This window comes from Nyctibius grandis, chromosome 26 (assembly GCF_013368605.1).
Source record: "Nyctibius grandis isolate bNycGra1 chromosome 26, bNycGra1.pri, whole genome shotgun sequence".
In the NCBI taxonomy this organism is placed as follows: Eukaryota; Metazoa; Chordata; class Aves; order Nyctibiiformes; family Nyctibiidae; genus Nyctibius; species Nyctibius grandis.
In genome coordinates, this window is record NC_090683.1 from 4,238,511 (window position 1) to 4,264,616 (window position 26,106).

Here is a 26,106-nt window from a genome sequence, read left to right on the forward strand (position 1 = left end):
AGAGGGAACTTTTTTGGCATGTGTTTAATTAATTAAAAGAAAGAAGGTAGTAAATTGATGGTTACAGTGGAATTTCTTCTGTGATGCTAAATCTGTTGCAGTCTAAAGCAATCTTCTGCCTGGAACAATAAATACACCATAGATAACAGCTACTCTTGAAGGTGAGCCAGAACTCCTCTGGCCACGTTATAGATGAGAAAAAGATGTCAAGTAATGCATCCAGGATCAAAAGGCAAATCTGTGATGGAGGAGAGAATTAGCAGATTCAGGACTGGAGTCCCGGCTTTGAGCTTCGTAAACCGTAAGACCTTCTTCCTCCCCACCACCGCTCTGCCACGTTGCAGAAGACTGATGTCGGCCATCGGTCAGGATTCTGTGCACCCTAAGAGGAGGTTTTCCTGTGTGATATAGTAAATAAGTTCAAGTATTAGAGTCCCACATCGTTCACCATGGATCTACAGACATACACACTGCTGTCAGCTTCTTGCCCTTCTTATTACAGAATCACAGAATCAATCAGGTTGGAAGAGCCCTCTGGGATCATTGAGTCCAACCGTTGCCCTGACACCACCATGTCAACTAGACCAGGGCACTAAGTGCCATGTCCAGTCTTTTCTTAAACCCCTCCAGGGATGGTGACTCCACCACCTCCCTGGGCAGCCCATTCCAATGTCTAATGACCCTTTCTCAGAAGAAATGCTTCCTAATGTCCAACCTGAACCTCCCCTGGTGAAGCTTGAGGCTGTGTCCTCTTGTCCTATCGCTAGTTGCCTGGGAGAAGAGGCTGACTCCCACTCCGCTACACCCTCCCTTCAGGTAGTTGTAGACTGCACTAAGGTCACCTCTGAGCCTCCTCTTCTCCAGGCTAAACACCCCCAGCTCCCTTAGCCGTTCCTCGTAGGTCAGACCCTCACGACCCTTCCCCAGCTTGGTCGCCCTCCTCTGGACTCGCTCCATCACTCGCTCCACCTCAACATCTTTCTTGAAGTGCGGGGCCCAGAACTGGACACAGGATTCAAGGTGCGGCCTCACCAGTGCCGAGTATTGTTTGTCTGTTCTTTGCTTTTCTTCCTGGTCAGATGTGGATTTCCTCCTTGGAGCCTACCTGGAGTTAATTTCATATCTCTGCTCTCAACGATAATTTGCATCTTCTATAAATCTTGTGGGCTGATGCCTTTTTGGATTTGTAGAAGAAATGTGGCTGCACGTTTGTGACTTTATCTATATGGACTCTGTATTATCCAGAGTTTATCATCTGAAACCTATCTCTCCTGCCCAAAGCGTGACTAGAGACCTAATAACCATTTGGTAACAGAGAAAAAGTATGTTTTAGAGATGTAAACAGGTCATGAACTGAGGGAGTGACATCTTCAGGAGTTCGGCTCAAAATTGAACATCAGCAAGAGGTTGGTACTTCAGGCTGTGCACTGTAAACGGAATAATAGTGTGGGGTCTGGGTCTGTAGGGTAAAGCAGAGCCTTCCCCAGCACAGCAAGAGTTGTGAGGGAGATGGTAACAAAAATATATATGGCATTTAGTGGGACACGCTGGGATGTTGATGTCTTACCAGGAGAGAAAACCCAGGAGTTGATTCTCCAGCCTGTTAACTTTTAAGCTAGTGTTTGAAGCACTCAGAAATCACATCATTTGTTCCTGTGCCCTTCTGAGCATTCCAGAGTGGAAGCGAGTTTAAAGGTTTGTATCTGCGTGTATGTACTTGAAGCAAGAGCTGTGTTTCATATGAAACTTTTTTTGTATACTAAGCTAAAACCTCTGTGGGGGCTTGGGTGGTTTTTTTTTTTTGGTAATGTTGTCTTATGAAAAGCTGCAACGAGGCTAGGGGAAATGTAGGAGTGTTTTGTTTTGTGGGGAGTTTGGGGTGTGCTGGTGGTCTGGTTTGCTCTGGCTGTGCAACCTGCATATGGTCTGAACAGAAGGGCCGGGGGAATTGATATTTTAGTTGTTGAACTGAAGCTTGTATCATGGAATTGCTTTGTCTGAAGTACTGGACTGAAACTAAGTGGATTTTCTGAACATTGTGAGAGGCAGAGGCAGGTTTGGGGAGAGAACAGGTGACAAGTGTCACATCTGCTTAAGCCTGTACGCATGTCCACCTCACCCCTTGGTGACACTTGGAGTGAAGAAACTTGTGTAGCCAGTTTTTTCTCACCTTTGTATGATGGTTGTTTCCGCGTTGAAGATGTAAACGTGCTATAAACGACGGTTGCAGAAATACTGCGGTTAAGAATTTATTGTTTTTATGAGAATCTCTGGGTTTGAGAACTTGCTTCGTTACCCTTCACAACTGGTGTGAGCAAGGGGATGCCCACAAGCTTTTCCCTTTATCTAAAGGAAAATTTACGTCTGAAATCTGGTGCAGCTCTAGGATGATCAAGCCAAATAGAGACCTTGTGTAAACTGTTTGTTCTCCATTCTCGTGCGGCTTTTAGCTGGGTGTTACTTTTGAAGCTGGTATCACGGCCGTCTAAACAGCAACCTGGTTAAAGAGCAACCTGCTTACTCACTTTGTTGCTGCTCTGCCCAACCACATACATCCGACCCGGCCCAGCGCAGCCACCTCTATTTGCCACGTCCTGACTGCTCCTTTCACCGGGGTGGACATGATGCTCGTAGCTGCTGCTGGAACCACACGCAGCCGCCCCGGGCGCCGTGCCAGCGAGCTGCCACCACTGACACACGCAGCACCGAGGAGCCCTTGAGAGCAGGGCAGCGCGGGGCGGTGACGGGTTGCTCCTCCGCAGGTTCTCACAGCGATTCGGGGGCCTCGTTCAGCAAACAGCGATTCGCAGTTTGGACGGTTCGCGTAGGAATCGCGGCGTCGGTTCCCATCGCTAGCGCCGAGCCCCGCAGAAAAGAGCTCTGCGGACTTACTCAGATCCCGCTTCCTTCCCCCTCGAAGGCGTGCGTGCTCTGTTAGGGTTTGAATTACCCCGTACTCTTTGCAGGAAAATAAATAGGGTATCTGTAAGTTTAAACATTAAGGCCTTTGTCAGCCCACAGTGAGTAGCGGGGGCCTCCTGCGGATAAAACTATGTTTGAGGGAAGGTCCTTGGTTTACAGTGCGTTGAGTTCTGCTGAGGGTTGGAGACTTGACAGCGTTGAGACTGAAGTCCTCTGTCCAGGGGACAGGTGGAGCTCCAGCAGTGAGCCTTTTCCCTCTTTTTCCTCCCAACCGCTTGTGCCGAGCGCGTTTTGTCCTTGCACTAAAGGGCAATCCATGCAGCCGGGGCGGAGGAGAGGATGCCGACAGCCGTGACTCAGTTCACAGCCCTCAGATGACTTGCCAAGTGGCGTTCGGTCCTTTTTGTCTCGATCATTTCCTAGCAGATCATCCAGATTTTGTTTTTCAGCTGAAGCGTGTGCCACCCCTTCTGTCTGCCAGGCCGTGCTGCTCGCTGGGGGTGTACGGGACAGCCCTCCCCACCGGCAGCCTCGCGGAGGCAGGTCTGATCCTGCGCTCAGGTTTGTGTTCGGTGCAACACTCCTCTCTTCTGCTGTCCCAGCTGTTCTGAACAGCTTTGCAGGCCAAAATCAAAGCTTCTCCAGCACAGATTACATATGTTAGTGGTTAGGTGCTCTCCTGAACTCGCCAGCTCCCATCGAAGCTGGTGATGAATCTGTTTTATAGTTACTTAAATGGAAAAGACAGATCACGGCTCAGCAGTGACGCTTCTTCCCATGGTACGGTACTGCATCGCCCTGGTGTGCGATGCACAAACCAGCTACGAGGCGCTGCCTGGCTTCAGTCTGGCTTGAAGCAGACTTTTCTGTGAGTTAAATCCGCAATTTGTTATCACAGAAATTGCTGGGTTTTTAATTGCTGCTGGCAAACGTGTTCAGAAGATAGTAAGGGCTGAAATAGTGGTTCTTAAACTGTGCTCTGTGGGACCATGCAGATGGACTTGCAGATTCATTAAATGAGCTTTTTTGATGGAAAACTTGATAAAGGAGCCAGGAATGCCCAAGAAATTCATGGGTGTTGACAGATGTCCGCTGGTGCAAGACCTGTGGCAAGTGCTAGCGGAGGGAAGTGACGTGATGTGCTGGTTTGTTGCATGCAGATGAGAAGTTCCCTGAAAACCCTTCGTTAGTGACATAGATTAGTGGCTGGAGTTGCTCTTCTGGAATGTTCTTTGACCTAGTCAGAGCTAGGTCCTTTCTTGGAAAGCAGAGATGCTCTTTTGTGTCTCCCATTTGATGTTTGAAGCCTGTGTTTCTTCAGTCCTTTGTATGCTGGAGCATCTGTTGTAAAAGGGGTTTCACGTGGCTGAACAATGCAGATTGTGGCCTTTCTTCTCCTAATGGAAATAAAACTCTATTTTTCACAGCTACTGAGTATGCTGCATTTTGGCCATCCTCAGCCACCCCTCCAGGACAGCTCTGCCCAAAGCTCCTTCTCGCTTCTGCCCCCAATTTATCTACCCCAAACCCAGATACCCCTGCGTTCTCACTGGGATCCTGGTCTCAGATTTGATCCAGTGCCATGAAACCTTTCTGTGTCCTTTGCTGTGGATCGTAATTGCTGATTCCTTAATTTGTGCCTTCTGATCTTCTGTCTCTAGTGCTGCTTGTCCACAGTTAAGCACTAGAAGCAGACGCCCTTCTCCCTGCCCATACCACCCCAGTGCTCCACCGCTGCTTTGTGCTGTGTTTCTCTATGGCTCCAGGCAACACTGAACGTGATTCACATTAGTCTCCTGTCGTTCTCCCTCTCTTTCAATTTCTCTCTGGACTTTTTCACGCTTCTGTACTGTGTAGTAGTCCTTTAGCCAGTATTATTTTATCCCATTTCTTAGATAAAGGACTTGGAGGCCAGAAATGTATTATTTCTGCGTTAACTGGAAGGGCTCTTTGGGTTGAGAGAGGAAACTTCTCTGGGATCGATGCCAGAAATAGCACATCTGCCCCTTCCCTTGACTAAATGACCTTCAGATTTAATATTGATGTATAGCTTTATCCTCGCTCTATTTTAGACTGAAGAGGCGATCTTTGTCTGCTGGGGGACCGCGTTCGGGCATGCCTGTGGAGGTACATGTATTACTGCAAACTCCCCTGCACGGTGAGCTGCGAAGGAGCAGGGCGCTGCGACTACAGAGGGGGTTTCTGCAGCTTTAGTCAGTGGGTGTCCCCTAAACGGCCTGGTGCTGCTGTTACTTTGAGCAGGGATGAACTCCCTGTGCTTCAAGTCATAAAAACCCTGTATTTTCATTTTTCCTACAACTCTGAAGCAACTTGGATTGAAGGCTTGGAAATCAGGGCAAGCCCATGAGCGAGCGGGTGTGAGATGCGATTGCACAGTGCAGATCTGCCTCTGCCTCCTGCAGCGCGGCTCTCCTGGGTGGCGCTGGGAAGCAGATTGCTTCTTGCTTCTCCCCTGGAAGGCAGGGAGCTTGGGGAGCCTTGGGACTGCACCTGATGGGTGAACTCGTACCACTGATGCTGTTAGGCATCGATGCTGCCTCTGTTTGCTGTTTCAATGTTCCCTGATATCCATTAGTTTACCCTTAATCCCTGCCCACCCAGGTCCGTTTCAGCCCTGTTTGGCATTGGTGATAGCTTATGCTTTGGCTGGAAATCCTTCTTGGCTTATGCCTATATTATCCTAATGTCACTACATGGTCCAAACAAATGTGATTTTCTTGATTTCTACCTTTGTGTGAGCTTAAAAACTAGCTTGCTCCAATTGAGTGGTGGGGAAGACCGGAAAAAAAAAAAGGAGGCTTTTGTGCTTTGGGTAGAGCGGAGCTTAATATTGTGATGCTCAGAGCTGTATTTGTGAACACAAACTTCATGTTGGAATTCTGCATTTTGAGACGTGTTTGCAGAGATCTCTCCTTTTCCTCCGGTGACATTAAAGAGCAGATAAGGAGGGTGAGGTCATCTCAGTAGTGCAGGAATTTCCCAGGCCTGGCGAAGAAGCCTGCCTCGGTGTAATCACTTATCCTGAAGTTTCATTTTGATCTGGGGCTGCAAAACCTGTGGAGTTAAACAAAAACACCCCCCATGATCCATGACAAAACACCCTTTGACCTCAGGTCTTAACGGCCGCATAATAAAAAGCGAAGAGACTGAAGCTGCGTTTTCATTCCTGGAAAGACTTGGAGTATCCAGGGCTACTCACTGGTTCCGTCTGTTGGTACTTACTAGGTGCAGTAGATGGGGGAGAAGAGAGAGACTCTGTATCTGCTGCAAGCTAAACCAAGAGGAAAATGAAAGGATGTTTTATTTGTTGGATTGATGGAATCAGAAGTTGCTTAGTTGAAAGCAGTTTGGGCAGGTGTCTGCATCCCGTGTTGGTCTGTAGCGAGTCCTTACCAGCTCCGTTGCTGGGATCTTTGGTGGGTATTGAAGGAGTGGTCATCTCCTCTTGCAGGGAGAGCTGGGGCATGAAGCTCTCCAACATTAACTAGTTTTTCTTAGATATCATGAGATAGTTTTGCTGGTGCTGCCCGAGTGGAAAGCTTTGCAGTGCTGCGATGACTGTAGCTGCACTTGTTTAGATCAAGTTGAGGGCAGCACGATCAGGAAACTGCCTTTGCTGGTGCTGTTCTCTTTATGGTGTGAGCTGGAAGGTTTCAACATCCTGGAGAATAATTCCATAAATTCTGCCTTAAGTAAACTCTTTGTGAGCAATGAAAAGCATGTCCCGAATGAGCCCTGTTCTGACACGGTGGTGTATTAATGCCGTTCACCAACCGGAGCTCTGAGCTGCGTCCTCGCGCTGGCAATAATTTAACATAGTTTCTGTATTATGGAATATTGATTTACTGTGGAGCATAAAAAATGTGCAGTACTCAGCAGAAGGGCCTCACCAATTGTTATGCTCCAGGAACACTGCTGCTCAGGAATGTGAAATAAATTTTCCCTTTTAACAATAGATCCTGATTTGCATAGCCTCTATTCTTGTTCCCCCAGGGATTGTGCCACTAATGGTCTGTAGTGAGCGCTCCCCCACTTTGACACCAAACTACTCTATTTGCACACATACAAAGGGCTTTGCTGTTGAACAAGTGTAATAACTTTTCAAACGGTTTACTCTGTGCTGTAATTGTCTCCTCTCTGTTGTGCACTTACTCTTCTTTGAAGAATTTAAGACGCTAAATAGCCCTTTCTTTCTCTTCTGTGGTGTTTTAACTGCATTAATTTCAGGGAAGCTCGGTTTACAGAAGTGTAACTTCTAGTGAAAACTACAGATCTAAAAAAAGGTAATGGTTTTACTGTCCTGAGCAACCCCGACCTGTTAGGAAGCTGTTGTAAGCAAAATTGTAATGTTGATAAAGTGCCTTACTCACAAAAAAGGAGGATATGCTCCTGGGAGGAGTTGGCTGTGAGCGTGAGCAATCCTGTTTTAGGCATTTTGGGGGGAAAGGTGGGCATCTTTGTACTTTGTATTGTTGAGAATGGCATTAATTGGCCGTTTAAGGGAAAAATTCCCAATGAACTGAAAGTGCATCGCAGTTGGAGCGAAATTTGTTGTTTGGTTATAAGCCCAGTTGTGCGTGGTATAGTCTTACCTTCTCGTTCCTGGATTTAGTCGCAGGGCGTACAAGCTGCCTTGCATTTTCTGGAGTGATGATGATCAGGCAAATCCTGCGCGTTGGCAGCATTAGCTGTTCTGCTGGCTGCTGCGCCTGCATAGTTGCTTGCGAGCATGTGGAGAACTATATTGAAAAAGCGGTCCAATAAATTCTCTTATAAACGTGGTATTTTTCAGCTGGCTGCTCTGCTGTGCATCTGGAGAGTCGGTTTTGCTGGTGTAACAGCCAGCAATTCGTGTCCACGCTCTTCTGATTCCCACCTCCCGTCCCCAGCTTGCTCCCCTACCTTCCTCTTCACTCCCCACACTTTGCTCCGTAGTCCGTGGGTGCCGAAACAGGATTCAGACATGGGCCAAAGTACTTGCATTGGCATAGCTGAAAGAATAAAATCAGAATTTTAGGCTATTGTCACAGAACAATTGTTGCTGCTAAGGGCTGAAGAGCAGCTAAAGCTTGGAATGGCTGTTTTTCAGGCAGTCAGCTGAATGAATGCTTGGGGCATTGCATAAATGTCATAGCGTAAAGATCTGGGCCACTTGGATTTGAAATATCGCAAAAGTTCAAACCCAGCCCTGGCAACCAGCGTGAAGGATTTCAGCAAAGATTTTAAAGCATTCAGGAAACTTAAGAAAGGGGGGAAAAAAAAAGTAAACTTCAGTTCTGAGGCTGAGCAGAGCCTTCTGCTGGGTCATGCTGTTTTGCTTCTGACTGATTGACGTGCTGCCAGATTTATGCCTTGGTCATGAACTCAACAGAAAGTGAAATCCTAAGGGTGTGATGGTTGTTTTGTTGAAATATCTTTACAGTTAATGGGGGCACCCCATCTCAGAGCCCTTACAATTAACGGTCTTTCTGGGCTTTGTGGAAAACTAGGATTATTTTTTTTCCTTCTTTTAAACAGGTGATACTTTGAGATAGCTGAAGAAGTTAAGCAAGCCTGAGGGATAGCGATATGGCAGCAGAGGAGACCAAGAGCATCACAGGGACCGGGTGAAGTGAGCTGGTTGGGAGCAGAGGGCTGGAGCTGCATCTGTGTGTGTGTGTTGGCTTGGGGAGTTGAGCACTTTGGGAAGATCCTCACTGGTAATGTTTGGGAATGAGTGAGATGGAGGTGCTAAGAGGAACGCTAATGAGATGCCTTAACATTTATGGAAAACAGTAATGAAACAAAAAACCCAAATAAAGAAAAGCTTGGAGTGCTCTCCAGCGCTGAAGTGGTGGTTTCCAGTCTGTGTATTTTCCCCTCACCCTTCTAGATCCCTGCAGATTCACCTGTTAATGGAAGGAAGCTGAGTGACAGTTGACAAGGTAGAGAGGGCACGTTTTTAATCTACGCAGTGCTTACAGGAGACTCCTGCTGAAGATCAGCACTGAGCCATCGGTGGCCTTTGCCTTGACTTCCTTGCCTGGTAAGAGCGAGGAATGACAGCAGCTTTTGCTGCAGGTCAGCTGAGGCAGAGGAAGGCAAGTTCTGAGAAATGGGAGGAAGATGCCTGAACGCCTGTCCCAGGCAGCTGTGGCACAGTCCAAACTGCTGTGGGGTCTGCTGAGCGGAGGTGGGAAGCTCTGCCAGGAAAGCGTTAAATACATCACCCCTTATCGCTTACCCCTCTCTGCCTGTTGTCTTACTGACTGTCTCCCCTGTCCCTGTTTGGAAGGTGCCCTCTTTGTGTCACCTTGTTGGGTGTTACCTAAGTCATGCTGTTGGGTTGGCACAGGCAACAGGAGTGTTAAATATTTCCGTCCCGTGGGATCTGTTTTCATACCTCCTGGCACAGAGTTGAACCTGGCCATGGTTTGGTTCCTGTTGGCTTGGCCGTAGGTGAGATGGGCACAGTGGAGGGAACTGTGGTGGAGATGCTGCTGTGTGGGCAAAACATACTGATACTGTGTGCACACCCTGCTTGGGAGCTGGTGTCTGAAATCCCACAGATCCTTTGCTGCTGGCCTTAATGAGTATTTTAGGGTCACCATCCAAACAGAAGATGTTTATTGCATCCTTCCAGCTCATAAAACCAAAACCTATTAAGGGATCCACTCTACTTTTGCAACACCATTCTCCCATTTCCACGCTTTGGTGAAAGCTGCAGCGTGTTCTTCTCGAGGTCCGTGGGTTTCCATTGGGATCGTGGATGGGACTGAGAAAGGGCCAGCACAGACAGGGCGAGTGACTTCAGCATCACCGATGCGTCGCGAGTCACTGCTGCTGCGTACCACCGCGCTGCCGGCTCCAAACCGGGGAGGTGGTGGGCTCCAGGTTGTTACACATCAGGATGAAATGTTGTATCATCAGCGCACGAGCTGATGTGCCTTGTCCGATGCCTGGGGCGGCGTGACGTTTCACCCTTGGACGATAGCGTTCTTGACCTGCTCCAATTTCTCTCATTAGCTCCATTTCTGCAGCGCAGCCAGACCCTGGACATGGCACAGCAGTGTGCGAGAACTAAAGTTACAAGTTCCCACAGGTGATACGGCTGGTGTTTCACCAGCCAGCAGTGTTGCTCTGAGCTAAAAACAGGGGGTAAATAAAATGATGATTTTCAGTTTACTGATGAGAAGCCGAGTACAGTTTGTTTGCTCCGTGTGTCTGTGTGTATCCCTGTAAAATTTGCTGGCTTGTTCCCTGCCTGCTTGCTGAGATTCCTCTTACATGGCATATATTATTTTTCAAAGTATTACATTTAAGGGAAGAAGAATAGTTTAGTAGGGTGGCTTGTTTTTTACTTCCTCTTCTGAGAATGCTTTCTGAAAGAATTTGCACTTCATAAGTATGAATCTTGTCAAGATAAGCCTGATACTGAGGTATGTAGATGGTGATGATGTTGTTCAACAACATAAATAATCCCCTGACATTTTATTTTGGAAGAAAACTTCTTTCTCAAAGAGTGGATTCAAGTATATTTTTGTTAGGCAGCTTTTAAAGTGGTTAAAATTGTCCTGAATCACAATAAAATCTGTTAGTAGGCAGGAAGGGATGTGGAGGTGGGTTGGTAGCTTTGGGTTTTTCTGTGCAATGAACAGGATGGGGGGTGGGTGTCCCCCTGTCCCCCACCTTGGCAGTTGTTTCACTTTGGTATTTTTAATTTCCCTCTTTTGTTTCCCCATCTGTAGGTCTGTTTGTGAACTGGGTTTTGTACCCGTCCAAGGGTTTTCTTGGGTTCTTGGGCTGTACTTACCTTCCACTGGGAAGGGATTTGGGGATATTTTGGGGAGAGAAACTGCCGTGAGAGGGTGGCCTGGGGCAAAGGCTTTGGCTGCAGCAGCAAGAGGGGAGAATGCAAGAAATGAATTCCAGTACAGAGCATTGCCTTGGGTTGAGGGGCTGCTGGGACCAGCAGCTCCATACTGGCCTTGAGCCATGGGCTGGACACCGATTCTGCAACTGGACTATTAGGAATTTGGATTCTGCTGTGCACGGTTGCCACGGGCTGTGTGGTCGTGTCCTGCCGTAATTTCTATGCAGGAGTTAAGGCATCTTTTAATGGCTTGCCTGGGCCAATTTTTTTTTTTTCCTTTTTTAATAGAAATGAACTAGAGATGCCAAAATAAACCTTTCATATCCTGATCCCAGTGATGGTCGCTCTGTAGACAAAGTGTTGCATGCTGTGGCCGGTGGAGTGGTTTGGATGGTTCCTCATCATCAAAAAAGGAGGGCAGTTGTGATCTGCTTTATTTGAATGCAAATTCTGCCTGGCCCCTGGGTTGCTGGCGGCTGGCCAGCGCTGCCCTCTCTCTTGGGCAGAAGCCTGGCATCCCTGCTTAGCCCTCCTCAGCAGCAAAAACGCCTTAGGATTTGTGCTCACAAATTTCCCCCGAGCAGTGGGAGTTTTTCAGTGAGGAACAGTGGAAATAACTCTTTACTCCCAGCCTCTAGAGGTCTTTGGTTTTTCTGAATACGGGAATGAATGAACTGAGTTGAGGTTTGAACTAGATTGAGATTAGTGCCGAGCACATGCTGTGAGTAGAAGAGCCCTTCAGAAGCTGATGTTGCTGTCCACAGGGTGGGGGGGGGTGTTCAGCTGAACAAATTGTTCACTTTGGCTCCTTCGCAGGCAGAAATGTTATGATCAGCTAATGAGGTTGTTCTTGAGAGCTTGTGGGGTTTTCTCTTCCTCCCTTGGAGCTGTCATGCAAGTGTATTTGGCAGAGTTTAACTCTTGCTCCACCCATAGATCAGGTTTTACACTGGTCTTAAAAAAATATATATAAAAGCTTGGTGGTTGGAGGAATGAACTTGAAGAATATACAGGGACAGGAGCAAACTGGAAAACAGCAGAATTGGGTGCAAATCTCCTTCTTCCTTAGCGTGGCACAATTAAAGATCATGAGAGCAATTGAAAAAGTTGCATTTGTGTAGTGCTTCTAGATTTTTTGTTGTCAGAATTGTACACAGGAGAAGAGCACATGGCTTTTTTACTCAGGCATGTCCTGGGTGTCCGGGGTCTGTGAGCACTGGTAATGCTGTCCCTAGCAAGCGTCGCAGTATTTTATCCCTTCAAAAGATGAGCAGGGAAAGAGGATGGGAAACTTTTTTCCACCTGATTTTAATGCTGATGTTTTTCAGTTTCCGGTGAATCAGCAGGAGTTGATTTAACCATGAGATGTCTCTTGGCATCTCGCTGCTGTTCAGGAGTAGGCACCGCACCAGTGTGGACATGAAGGGTTGCATTGCATTCGCACTACTAAACTTTGCCCTGGGGCTGCTGCCTTGTGGTAGGTAATGCAAGGAAAGCACGCAGAATTAATATGGATGATTTACCCTTTAATAGAGTTGACAGCTGAATGTCATAAATGTCATATTTGAAACTGCTTTTGTGGTCTGTTGGCAGGTTTTGTCCCTGCTGAAGATCCCGGGTGGAAATGGGAACTTAGCTCTGGTGTGCCCCGTTTCTGTTTGCTGTAGCTGGCAGCAAGATCCTTCTTGTAGTTAAGAACAGTGAATTACATGGAGTGCTGGGACTTGGGCAGCTCTCGGGAAGGCACGAAGTGCACCCCTGAGCATTTTGGCAGCGGTGGGATGCAGAGTTGAGTACAGAGCTGGGAAGAGGAAGGCGGCTTGTGCAGGGATTTTGGAGCAGAATCAAAATTCGGGCTGGGACTGTGGCTTCCTGCAATTGCAGATTGGCTGGTAGAGCCTGAGAGCTGTGTGTGACTGATGATGAGATCTCACATGTTTATTTCTTCTTGGTTCCTTGGGGAGAGGACAAGTGCGTGAAGGGCCATACGAGGCCAAAAGCAGGTTGTTATCAATCCAGAGCCAACCAGCTGGGATGTTACGAGCAGTTCATGGCAAACCAGCAGCACCCAGCCTGCTTGTTTGATAACCCTCCCGACAGATCTGAAGCCTGGTAGCACCACAAGGGATGAATGTGGACAATGGCTCCCAAACAATCCCAGGTTTTTGGTGTGGGCCATGCCTTGGTGGGAGAGGATGTGGTGTGCTGGGGAGTGACTCTGGCAAGCCAACGTGGGGGGTGGGATCGGACAGCCCAAGAAAAGGAGAATTTGGCCATATAGCAAGAATGGATCAGGATGGAGACCTCCCTGAAGAACCAGCTCTGTGCAGGGTCTTGCAGAGGAAGCTTCATGGGACACTGTTTTACAATGTCCACTCCCTTCTCCTTCAGATAGTGAAACGATGACCCCGGCTGTGTCTCAGCCGGGTGTTAGAGACTAAATCCTTCTCCCCACAGCATGGCACGTTCAGGATTGTCGAAGTGGAGCCTCAGTTGTGGGTCATCTAGCAAGCATCTCCTGATTGCCAGCACTGAAACCTCATTTGGTGGACAGATACTTAATTGTCTTACTCAAGAAACGTCCTATACTGTACCTCTTGGGGTCTGTCCTAACGCCATGGCGAGCCTCCTATGTGAAACCAGCTAACACCTTCCCAGCTTCCCCCTGGCAGGCGAGAGAGGCTGAGCTCGTGTGTCTTTTGGGAGAAGGTCTTGAAATCTGGGGCTTTGAACCAGACCTGGTGCTCTTTGGTGATTTCTTCCATTGAAAGCTGTGTAGGAAGGGAGAGAGTAAATATAGAGTGGCCTCTGCATTGGTAGGTGACTGCATTTCAGGGGACACAAAAGCCCCTGGGTATGTGCCAGTAAATAGTGGAGGAGGGGAACCATATGGAAAGTGCCTGGAAAGCTGCAGCTTAGTGCCTTGTGTTGCACCATTAATCTGTATCTGTGCTGGAAGGGAGAGGCCGGTGGTGTCAGGGCCGAGGATGTTCGGGGTGCCGAAAGCGCTTTCTGGTTCGTGGTGAATCTCTCCCATTGCTATTTCACCGCACAGGCTGCTCGGCTGCCTGAAAAGTTTTTCAGTGTGTTGCATTTCTCTCTCTTCCTGGCGTTGACTCTTCCAGCACGACCTGTTATTCCTCATTTAACGTCAAGGTGATTTGGGTTTGCTGAAGTGCTCTTAGTGGCAGAAACAATCTCACTCCAGACCCCGGTGGCTGCTTCTCATTCGTTACTGCTGACTCCTCAAAGTGGTTCTGATAAGTAGTTCCCCTCCAGCCTGTAACTTCACAATCTGAAATCTTTTAACTTAATTTCTCTGTGCTGCTCCGTGTCGTTATCAGGATGGTTTAGCAGCAGCTGGTGGATCTGCTCTGTTCACTTTGCGGCTGGGCCGTTAGTAGGGCAGTCTCCCGGTGAAAAATAATTCTGCTGATCTCTAATTCCCTCGGTTTGTCGGTGTCATCTCTGTCCACCCCGCTGGCGTTCAGCTACATGGGCTCATTGGAAAGCAAGGTGGACTGATGGCTGGCAAGGGCTTCTCACCACCGGTCATTATGGCAGAGGGAGGCAACGCAGCTTCTCCGAGGTCCAGAAGATGCAAAATGAACTTGTGTCTCGTGAGATTTCCTGGTACAAACCCAGCCGGCAGCAGGGAACTCCACTGGGCCTGAATTTCCTCTCAGGCAATATGTAAAATGTGCTTGTGGGAGGAGGCCACGGGTGTGCCGTTCCTTGGAAGTGAAAAAATCCCTGTGCATCTTCACCCAGAGGTGCTTTGTGGACAGCTTTGACTTGATTTTTACACGTAGGCTTGGTTTTAAGCGGGTATCATCGGTGGAGGTGGTGTTAGGGAGGGCTTATCTACATGGAGCCTGTACAGCTTCTACAGCACCGCGACTGCTGAGACAACTGAACCGGGTTGGGCAACGGGAATACATCGACCTAGGTGTTGCCGTGTTTGTTGGCAGGGCTGTATTTTTATTGCTTATTAAAAAAAAATAATAAAATGAGAGCACCCACCCCTTTCTGCATGGGCCGGAGCCAAGCTCTGTGGTGCACGGGGCTGGCTGCCCTGCCCGAGGCCAGCAGCACCTTCCCTGCCCTGGGCCGGCGGCAGCGAGTCACCTCTCTGTCCCGTTGGCTCTCCCACCTCTGAAATGGGGACACTGCTGCCTGGCTGGAGCACCTGGCTGGGGGGGGGGGTGTTTTCTGGAGTTGACTTTGCCATTTAGGATGGCTGATTTTAACGTACAATTGCCTGTTTTTTACTTAGGGAAGGACTGGAGCGTGTCCTGGGGACTTGGGCTGATGTCACACGGGATTTATTTCCCCCTCCCACTCTTCTGCAGTCACATTAAACAAAGGGCTGTTTTTCAGAAGAAGTGTTTACCTCTGAGGATTTGTCATGTTGATAAAGTTACTTTCTGTAGTTTCCTAAAGGCTGCGCAGTGTTTCTGCTGGAGAGGCAGGCACGGGACAGCACGTCTGGAGCGCGGTGCCGCGGGGCAGGAGCTGCTGGCACCGTTTTGAGGCTCCAGCCACAAAGGGTAGGATTTGAGGTCTGCCACGGATGGCGAGAGGGACCCCGTTCTTCCCTTGCCACCTTCCCGTGAAGCCCTGCAGCCTCCCACAGTATTTATAACGCTGTGGGCTGAGCTTGGCTCAGCTCCCTGCTTGTTCTTCCTCCTTCATCCCAGCCACCTTCTGGGCATGTGCGGGTTCGAGGAGACGTAAGGCTGCTAATTCTGCGCACACGCGCTGTTCACAGTAAGTCCCATCTGCTGAAGTTCGCAGGACTCTGTCCTTGTCGGTCAAGCTGGGTTCGCAGGCTGTGGCTCCTGCACGCTGGTGCCTGCAGAAGGGGAATGAGTCTGCCTGGGAAATGTATTTTTAAAAGGATCAGGCTCTTGAACAATTCATTTTCTGTGCCGTTTCATGAGCTTACCCTCCTGTCCCAGCTGGAGGGGCTGTCCCATGCCATCCTCCGTAGCCTGTGTTGTGCGAGCGCTTGCAATCGTGCAGCAGCACAATGACCAGTTTCCCTTGGAGGATGCAGGATTTAACTGCTCTGCTGCTGCTCACGTTACCCCTGCGCCAGCTTTGCCTCTCGAAGCACAAGACCGCTCTCAAGACGAGCCACGCAGCCCGCTTACAGCCACACCACCCTCAGCACCCATCTGGCCATCTCTTCAGTCTTCTTGTTCAGCTTAATCCAAAACCTGTTTCGGGCAAGTGCAATAAACTCTTTTATTAATTGTAATGTTAAAGTCCTTAATGTTGACAAAGAAAGGAAGTGGGTTCCCCCCGCCCTGAGCATCTGGCTGAGGTTTCAGGTGACTGCAGCGACTTCAGACGCTGTATTTTGTGCCTGGTTGCTACTTTTTAGCGCTAGTTGAGAAAATAATTGTTCTTGCAAAATATTGGTATAGAGATTAAAGCTAAAGAAGCCACACATCTTATTATCCAAAAGCTGATCTACATGAGGAGAGTACATAGATGGTGCTGACAGCGCATCGCAGCGAAGGGTGTAGTTGAACAGGCTCTGAAAAAGGCTTAATTCTAAATATAGAGGACCAAGGACCACACTACGCTCAGTGCTGTTTTGGAAAGCGTGGCTGAGCCATCATATTATGTATCTTCTCCTCCTCCACCTATGCCGCAGGGTGTCAGAGGATGAGGTATATGTTAGTGTGTTTCGCTTTCTTGGTTTATTTTTGGTTTAAATCCAGTGGGTTTTTCTGGGGTAGGATGTGTCCTGATTTTAAGGTGAAGAGCAGGTCTGCTGCTGCTTATGCTGCCGTGTCACTTTGGAATCTAAATGGGCGTAAAGTGTTTTTTGTACTTAATCTTGATTTCTGTGTAATCTGAGCAAAAGGATGAGATGGATTTAATGGAGCGGGGCAGTACTGCTCCAGCAGGCACAGGTGCTTTATAACACTGCAGAGGCAAGCAAAGGAGCTGACATTTTTGAGGTGCCCTCAGCAGCTTTCCATCTTTCTAAAAACAATTCCCAAAGCTATGTGGACCCCAGAGAGCAAACTGAAGCCTGCTGAGATCTGGTGTAGAGTCCTAAACTTTCGAGGGGTCCGGATAGTCTGTTGTATCCACAGATGCTGAAGATGCTAAAAGCAGACACAGCCGTTGCAAAGGTCTTTCCTGGTTTTAAGCTATGAAAGAAAGATGAACTCTTCTCCAGTAAAATTGTTCTTAGCTTCTGAAATAAGACGATGGTAGAATGGCACTGAAACTTGGCTGGCGGAGAAGTAACATGTCCTGGAAAGTCTGTGGGAAACTACGACATGAAAACGCTGTCAGTCTTGAGGGTGCTTGAGTTGGAGCAGCGCTGCTTTTGCAGCAATGCTCAGAGAAACGTCCCTGCGAGAGAAGGGGGATCTGCTTCCCAAACACCGCGTTGGTACCCTCCGGTGTCGGGGAGGGGATTTCGTGCCATTTAGGCTCAAACTGGAGATCCCTTTGTGGGGAGGAGGGACCGTAAAGCTTGCAAGGCGTTATCCTTCTTGGAGCAGAGTGAAGCAGGACTGGGCCGGAGATCTGGATTAGAGCTGCGTGATGGGGTGATGCTGGGGTGGTGTTGGCAACTGCTCAGCCCGTTGTGAACCGGATTAACCCCGTGGTCACTCTGCCTTGCTGGTAGGGTATGTCAGACCTTTCCCCAGCCCCGCTGCTCAGCTGCCTTGGCTGAGCTTTTGTCTCGGGCTCTGCTGACTGTATCCTCAGCGTAACTGATGGAGGATTAAGATCTGCCCTTGCTGTGGCATCCGTCTACAATAAATATTAAAATTTCCACCAAACATAAGGTCAGCATTGATCAAAATAGAGCAGGCACTTTACAGAGAGAAATATTCCAGAGAGAGGCACTTAAGCTCCTGAAAGTGCTTTGAAAATGGTTTTGGAGAGGGCTGGGAGGACTGTAGGCAGTGGATACAATTGCCTGGTTTGGTGGAAACCTGGCCTCATCCAAATTGATGCTGAAGCGCCGTTGCCCACGCAGCCGGGGGGTCCAGCAAGAATATGGCGAATGTGTGTTGTCCTAAATTTGTGGGTTTCACTTGCAGTTCGAAGGAACCAACTCCTCCTTTTCAGGGTATTTCTATGAGTTGATTTGAAACTTGTAATAACCCTGGTGCTTTTTTTTTTATTTTTGGGCAAGTGCATTTGGTAGCAGTGCGCCTAAATAAGGGCAGATGCATAGGAGGTGTAGATTTTTCTGAGAACTTGATTATTGCTGTCGCTTACCCTCTCCGCAGCTGAGGGTGCGTCAGTAGTAAATCCCATTTACCACGTGCTGCATTTGCTGTAATGGCTGGTTTCAGCTTTGAAATGGGTTAATCTCAGCAGAAAACTTCTTGGTTAGATTTTGGAAGAAAAATCTGGACATTGCTGTGGCTCCCCTGCCCTGTGTGCTCTCACTGGGTTCAAAAATGCTACAGAAGGTGGGGGAGATGGGCAAAGGGAATTATTTTGTGATTAATTTCTTAATTGCCAACCATCCAGATGTGGCAAAGGCTTTTTGTGCAGTGGCGCCGGGGTTGTGCATGCACTTTCTACTGATGCTCTGTTTCTGCACGATGTGGTTTTCTTCCTTTCTGGGTAGCCTTAATATTTATCCACCAGAATCAGGATGCTTAGGGTATATTTTCATAACGTTAAGGCTTTTAATGTGGGAGAGTGGAGCCATGGATTTATATGTACCTCACCATCCTTGTATTCCTTTCCGCTCTGGAGTGCAGTAGTAGAGAGTAAGGGTGTTTTTGTAACAGCTGACCGTAAAATGCAACGGTGTAGTCCATGCCCTAGTGAAAGCGTATTTATGCTCCTGCAGGACCGTATTTTGTGTTTGCAGCAGAGATAAAGAAGGTAGGAAATCAATTCAGAGCTGCAAAATGTGTGGGTTCCCTCTCTGCACCCACACATGTTGCCTTCTCTCACATCGTGCCCCGGAGATCAGGAGTCGTCGTTCACTTGGTAATTTTCTGATGTTTTTTCCTGGCTTTGTTTGCTCAGTCAAGCCATCAGATGCAGAAATCAAGTTTACTGTTGCCCGCTTTCCTTTGCAGCACCTCGTTGCAGGGGAGCAGCTCTGTTGCTCGTCTCCAAACAGTGGTTGCTCTTAAACCCGAACGATGGTGTGTTGTGAAACTTGCCACTGAGTTTTCATTGTGGCCATGTGGTACGCGCTAGTGTTCAGGCGTATTTTGTGACTGATGACAAAGGTCTTTTTTTGAAGAGGTTATGTCAAGGAAGGGAGGGCAGATGGGTTTTGTTTTCTCCAAGACTTGGAAAAGTGGGTCTGGCAGATGTGGCCAGGTAGGACTGGAGCTGCTGATTCAGCTAAACATGGAATAAAATCCTGATGCTTGCATAGGCAGGACTTCAATCACTGGGTACCAAAAGTTGTTTTAATACTGCTCTGCGGAGGCTTGGCTTTTATAGCACGTCTGTAGTTTGGTTGGTAATTATTAGCAGCGGCTAGACGGTATCAGTCATGCCATTCAGTGTGTAGCTGTTGATCTATCTGTCAGTTCTGCTAGGGTTTTTTGTGGACTGTATAATTAAAATCGCACTCAAAATAATCCCCCCTTCTCCTCTCTGTTTTTTCAGGAGGCGAAGGGCAGAGTGGAGATGGGCAGCAGACCGTGCAGCCATCGTCAGCCGCTGGAATTGGCTCCAAGCTCACGTCTCGGACCTGGAATACCGAATCCGGCAGCAAACGGACATTTACAAGCAGATCAGAGCCAACAAGGTGAGGGCCAGGAGTCCGTTTGGATACGTGTGATTTTGCTCTGCCTGCCTCCTAATGGCTCTCCTGATGCAGCGGAGAGCGCGTATGCAAAGGCTGATGCTTTTTTTTCCCCCCCTGCATCTCTCAAAAAGCATATTGCACAGTGGTGACTAATTGTAATGCTATTTGGCATGGGCTGAGTGTGATTCTTTTCCCTGGTTCATTATGGTAACGTGAAGAGAGCAGTACCTTAAAGTCAGTCTTTGGATACTGAACAAAACTTTTGTTTTTGCAGGCACGTTGCTGTTCCCCATAGTTCAAGCCTTTCTCTTTTTTATTTGATTTTTTTTTTTTTTTAAACTTCCCATTCTTTCTTTTTAGGAGTAGCTGAAGATGGGGATAAGGAACAACTTAACAAGAGACTTACTGGGGAAGGGAGGGGACTGCGGAGGAAGTTAGCTTCAGATGCTATCACATAGCACAGGCTTAAAATTGAGTCTGTATCATAAAAAAAAAGACTTTCTAGGTGCTGACCTTTCTCTGTGGCAGGAATTATTTTTTTCAGCCTTGCTGCTCTCAGATGGTGGGAGAACGGGGGAGAGCAGAGAAGGGATGAGGAAGGAATTGTTATCGTGACTTGTTCAGGCATGCACGTCTAAATGTCAGGCCTTGGAGGGAGGAATGTCTGGAGTTTGTGGCGAGAAGGCTCATGGTATTGCATCAACTTCCAGATCCTCAGGAATTCAGAGTCCGGCAAACGCTTTTCCCAAGATGTGTGGTACTCTGGGGGTGGCGGGGAGAGAGGCTTCCAGGCAGGCAGAAAGCACAGGCAGGGGAGGAAGGCTGGGCTTTTATGCAGCTATGTAGAAAAACAGGCTAATTGTGTGAGTGAGGGCAATAAATGACTAGGTGGAAGGGCAGGGCTTGCTGAACGGAATACATTACCGAGATGAGAGCAAAAGGCTTCTGGGAAGCGGAGTGTACATCAAATTAATGAACCAGTTTCAGAAAGAATCGTCTTCCTTCTGTCTTAAGAAGGCTGATCGTGCAAGATGGTTTCTAAGTAAAATACAAAATAGCTTAACATTTATACGTGAAAAGTTAAGTAATGGAAGAAATGAGAAAACTCCTCTAATGAAGAGGAAGATTCAGTGCTTTCACCAGATGATGACAGCTTGACAGGCTCCTGAAATGGCCTGATAATGGCTACAAGCATCCCATATGTTCTTATCTAAGGTTGCAGTCTAGGTCTGAAAGGAGAACATCACGGTGTGGTGTCAAGAGTTGAAAAGTACAGCTGAGGTTTCGGAAAAGAGGATGTCATCTTGTTTGATTTGTTCAAACAAAAACTCCTCAACTGCGATAACCCAATACATGAATTTAAGATAAAACGTGCCACTTGCACTGGCAGAAGAGTTCAGGTGTTGAGGGTTTGGTAGTGGCTGTTCTGCCTGAACAAGACAGCGAGTATCAAATACCCCATCGTTCTTCATGGAGATCAGTGCTTGTTCCAGCAGTCGCTGTCTTGGTGTCGTTGGGCTCAAGGATGCCTTGTCAAACGTGTTCTGTTTTCATCAGTGAAAAACTCAGAGTAAGATTCATAAAGGCAGCTTGGGACAAGTGTAGGAGACGAGAGAAACGAGTGCGTGTTTCAGTAATACGAGAGTCTTGTTGGAATGGATTTGGCTTCAAATTGTACAAGGACAACAATTAAAGAATTTGGAGACACCTTGTTTTTTCTATCAACATAACTCCAGCTTATTTGGCCATAAGAAGGTTGAATTCCTGCTGCAGGAATTCAAAGTTGTTATTCTATTTTATCCTTTTTGTAGGTTAATTACCTTTATACGTTAAGGTTTACATCCCAGTGTACCCTTCAAGAAAGATGCATCGCTTTGTCAAATCTAAGCAAGAGAAGGACCAGACAGTCAAAAATAACCTTCTGGTTTGAAGGTACACTGCTGCCTGGGTGTCTCAGTAGTAATTGTGTTTTCAGCACACTGGAATCGGCTCAGTCGGAGCCTGGTGAGATGTGGAGGAAAACAACAAATCAGTGAGCATGTGTCCAAAGTTAGCTGTAAAGTACTGTGTTTTCTGGCACTTAAAAATAGCAGGCTGTTGTGCTTTCAATTTGGTGTCGGTTTTGAAGAGCATATACAGTTAATTAAAGGGACTGGATGTCCGTGAAGGTACTAAGGTGGCTTTGTTTCTTTTCACCAATGTGGTTTTTTGGTCCTTTTTGGGATGGGCTGTGACACGGTGCTGGTCCCCCCCACGCAGAGTCTTTGCATATGTGGGTGGCAGGTGCTCCGTGTTTGGAAAGGAACAAACAGCTTTTTTTCTCTCTTTCTGTGTCTCTTACGAGTTTCACTCTTAGATGGAATAAGAGGTAAATTAAGTTGAAGGGCTCCTGCAGGAATTTTGTGCAGTGGCAGACTTGGTTGAAATACAGTGACCAAAACTCCTTAAAGACGGTTATTTTGCACATCATCTCTGCAGATCCAGGTTCAACTTGTTCCCAGACCATCGGAGGCGGGTTCGCTGTGTTCCCTCAGCTTTTGGGGTGACCTGTGTGCGGCCTGTCCCGTGGGGAGGGCTGTGCTCTGGTCGGAGCTGCTGAGTCAAGAGAAACGCGTGATGGGAAGGGTGGGATGGGAGTTAGGAGGAGCCTCTTGCTGGAGGAATTTGCGGCTCTCACATGAGTTTGCTGTGTCTGCAGTGGTATGTCGGGCTTAGGGCACGAGAAGAGGTGCCGCTGTCCCTGTGCAGGGCTGCTCAGGACACTCAGGCTCTTTCTCAGGTGTATTAATGTGTGTCAGTCCTCTTCCTCGCCCAGTAGTCCCGTGGCAGAAGCTGCTATTACAGGACTGTGAGACACCAGAGATCTGTCTCTGTATCTGTCTATACTAAAGACCTGTACGATTGACTTCTCATTAATATCGTAATTAGTGATAAAAATGGGAGTAAAGAAGCAGCCCACTTGCCCATAAATATTGGAGGGGGCCTTTCTTTTTTCTTTGTTTTGGAGAATGAAAAGCAGCTATTGTGTGACCTTGGAATAATTCAGATGCGCTGGTCCTTTCCCTTTCCTGAAAGGGAGTTGGAAATTTGATGTTGCCCATCTAATTACTCTATTATTCAGGAGATTTAAAACTCTTAGAAGCAAAGTAGAGGGCAAAAGCCCTCACTAGGAAGATGCCATCCAACCTGTAGGTCTGTAGAGGCTGTCTCGTGGGCTAGGAGCTGGGAGAGGACGACTGGCGTGCACGGTAGGTTCGGGCAGTGCAGCTTCTGTACGAGGGCACGAAAACCAAGTCTGTGACTGTCACAGGGAAGGCTGCGTTAAGCGTTGCCTCTGCTTCACAGTCACCAGTAAAGGGGGACGTACTTCCAAACAAATACCCACAGTATATAGAATTAATTACTGCTCCTTCCTGAGGCATGGATCGGCTCCCTTCATACTCTTCCTTTAAACTGAAGGCAGAAGTCCTTGGTGGCTGTTTCTGTTCCTGATGTCCATGCTTCCCCATCTCATCGTCTTACTGAGCAAATGAGAAGCCCAAGTGCTTTCCAGAGCATCAAAGGGAAGCAGTTCCCTTGGTTCCAATTTAGCATTCAGTCCCAGTTTCTCCCTTTTTCATGTCCACTATCTCCTACACCTGACATCTGGAGATGACCAACCTCTTTGCTGAAGCATGCCTGAGGATGTTTCTAGAGGCAATGGTGAAAAGTGGTGGGTTGCTTTCAGAGAGGGATCTTTCAAGAGCAGAGGAAAAGCACAGTTTAGACTTAAGCCTCTCTCATCCACTAAACATCTTTCTGGGATGTCAGAAAACTCTAGAAAATTGTCATGATGTTTATTCTGGAAGCTGGCTACTTCCTCATTGCTGGTCAGAGGCCACGTACAGTTGTATGTAGTTTATGAACTGTTTCTAAATAAAGTATCCCCAAACTAGGGGCTACCACTGTCTCTCTGGAAAACCACCAATCTGTTGTAGAGAAGATTGTGTCAAGGCGTTAGATCAGCCTTATGAGCGACCTCCATGGCCACGTGCCATGGCATCGGTCATGTAAGATTTGACACTGTGGACTTTGAGGGAAGCCTTGTAGCTCTCTCCACATAATGTGTCCAAGTTCCTTCCAGGCTCACTTTCTTGTGGCACACCGTGCAATCTCCAAAATTGTTTTCAGATGACTGTTCCTCCTGTTCTTAATCGGAGCAGCCTTTTCCATAGTTCCTTGTTTGACCAAATGCAAACTTGTTCTGGCTTGTCTTTGTCCTGGACTATATTCATGGCCTGTAGATTCCACCAGCTCTCCAATCCCCTGCACATTTTAGCCTGATTTGTTATAATATAGCTCAGAATATGTGTAATTGTAATGATTTTAATTCACGTTGTGGTGTTCAGGGAGAAGGCAGTCCTGCCTTTAGAGTAAGCTTCACGTAGAGTAAAACATAAACAGGACAACATATGTTAAGCCTGATAAAACAGTGCTGTCCTACTGTGCTTTGTCCCCCTAGGTTTATAGCAATGGCTTGTTTATCAGTGGTTTTCTTTCCTTATTGGATTTTGTGAATATCACTTCTTTGAAAAAATCTGCTCAGAGTAACAAGTTTGACTGTAGATTTTTGGCACCCGCTCAAAATCGTTTGCTTGGCTGTGGTGGCGAGTTCCACTTTGTACTGTGCAAGCAGCCGTTTCCTGCTCTGCGCTACAGCAAAATGTTCTCTTTGGTTTTTGCTGGCGTGCAGCTCGCTGAACCTCCTCGCGTGCGGGAGGAGGGGAAGGGGTGGGAAGCAGGACGGCAGCAGCGTTTCAGCGGTTTTGCCCGAGAGGGAGCTAACTGTCTACTATTAATGGGCTGAAGGCATGTGATCTGGCTTCAGCCACTGTCCTTCCCTCTCCGAGTTCAGCTTAGATGTCAGGAAAATCCAGGCAGCCAGGGGATTTGGTTTGGCATCACGTCTGAAAAATGCGATGGGAATGCGAGCCTTGCTGTGCAGCGGTTGTAGGTTCTGGGGGACGATGGATGTGCAGTTTCCTTGCTGAGATTGAAGGACCTGCAGTTAATCCCTGTTCCCTTCCCTCTCTTCCAGGGGCTGATAGTTCTTGGTGAAGCATCACCCCCTGATCCTGCAGTAGATGATGCATCCCGTCCCGTTAGTGCTGAAGTTAAGCTGGAGCCTGGGGCTGACCGGCTGGTAAGTGCCAGCAGCAGAAGTGACTGGGTCCAGATACTTCACGTTCATGAATTTTGGGTAGGGAAGGTTGATCCTTTAAGCTGCAGTGGAGAGAGATGCTCACACTGTGTGTCTGGTGTGGGACTGGCCTCCTGCAGAAGCACCTCTCTGTGGGACTTCACGTGGTCATTGCTGATCTGTTGGTCTGTGTAGCTCACCCCCTCCCAGATTATTTTGGGGGTAATAAATGGATTTAAACACCTTTTAGAACAGAGTTCCTCAGGGTACCTTTGCAATATGCATTAGCATTTTGTGAAGCTTAAAAAGCCTAACTAATCCTTTCCCTGTAGCAAAGAAGTACCTCAAACTGAGAGCAGCACAATTAGCAAAGGCTTCTAAAGGTGTGCCTATTAATATCTGCCTGAGTGTTACCCCTTGGAAGGGGAACTAATGATTTCGGTGAGATGTTCTGGAAACTATGCGGAGTGCCAGGTATTTATTATTTAATGCAGAAATGTAGGCCACAGACTGAAGGCTTGATCGTACTGTTCAGGCTGGCTGTGATTACTTTTGATCCTGGGGGACACATCGATGTATTAAAATGGAGGATTTTGAAGTTGTGGGGTAGTACTAAGAGAAGGGTAGTCCCTACGTGGCTCAAACTCCTGCTTTTCTGTCCTAAAGCCGCGTTTGGGGAGGAACGGAGCGTCGCTGCAACGGGAGCGCTTGAGTTTCACGGACCAATATTCAATGTAGTTGATACAGATAAAAAACTTAACTAGAAGTGACCATAAAATTGTACTTTGAGTGTTTTCTCCTTTGTCAGAGTTTTCCTGATGTTGAATGATAGTATGAAATACTGCGAAATTTTTGATTAACGCTGGACTGCAAAGGGGTTATTACGAGTGATTGTACTAAAATGTCTCCTCACTTGACACTGGCTTTCAGATGTGTGTTTGGAATTTAAGTTCTTTGATTAGCAGATTAGCCGAGCCCAAAACTCCGCTGTGCAATTTGCTGCAATGAACAGGTTTTGCTCACGACTGAAATAGTAGATGGTGCTTCAGATGGAAACGGAGCCGCGCTGGGGGAGCGAGAGGAGGCTGGAGAGCCAGGATGACAGGGGCTGCCACAGATCGTGATTGAATCACAAGCATTACGCAGTGTCTGGTTTTGAACAGTGATGTCCGTCTGTCGTGTGGGCCCACCCCTTTTCATATTTTAATGCAAAAAGTTCCTGGAGAATAATAAACAAGTGCAGCGACAGCGTGCTCGTGTTCGCTTCAGAACCAGCATGCTCCTGCACTGATTAATTTGCTGTTATTTGGGAGCTAATCTGTAAATGGCAGGCTGATAATGGAGATAAATGATCAAATTTAACAG

At 47.6% G+C, this 26,106-nt stretch overlaps 1 protein-coding gene across 4 annotated transcripts in view; it reads left to right on the top strand.

Annotated features, from left to right (window-relative positions):
• KANSL1 (KAT8 regulatory NSL complex subunit 1) overlaps nucleotides 1-26,106 on the top strand; it is a 98,515-nt gene that overhangs the window by 49,100 nt on the left and 23,309 nt on the right. For 3 of the 4 annotated variants that reach the window (XM_068418568.1, XM_068418567.1, XM_068418570.1), the window contains exons 3-4: nucleotides 19,421-19,562; nucleotides 24,640-24,744. In XM_068418568.1, coding sequence (XP_068274669.1) covers nucleotides 19,421-19,562; nucleotides 24,640-24,744 — 247 coding nt within the window. The remainder of the gene's footprint in view (nucleotides 1-19,420; nucleotides 19,563-24,639; nucleotides 24,745-26,106) is intronic. The other variant, XM_068418569.1, reaches the window with a different exon arrangement.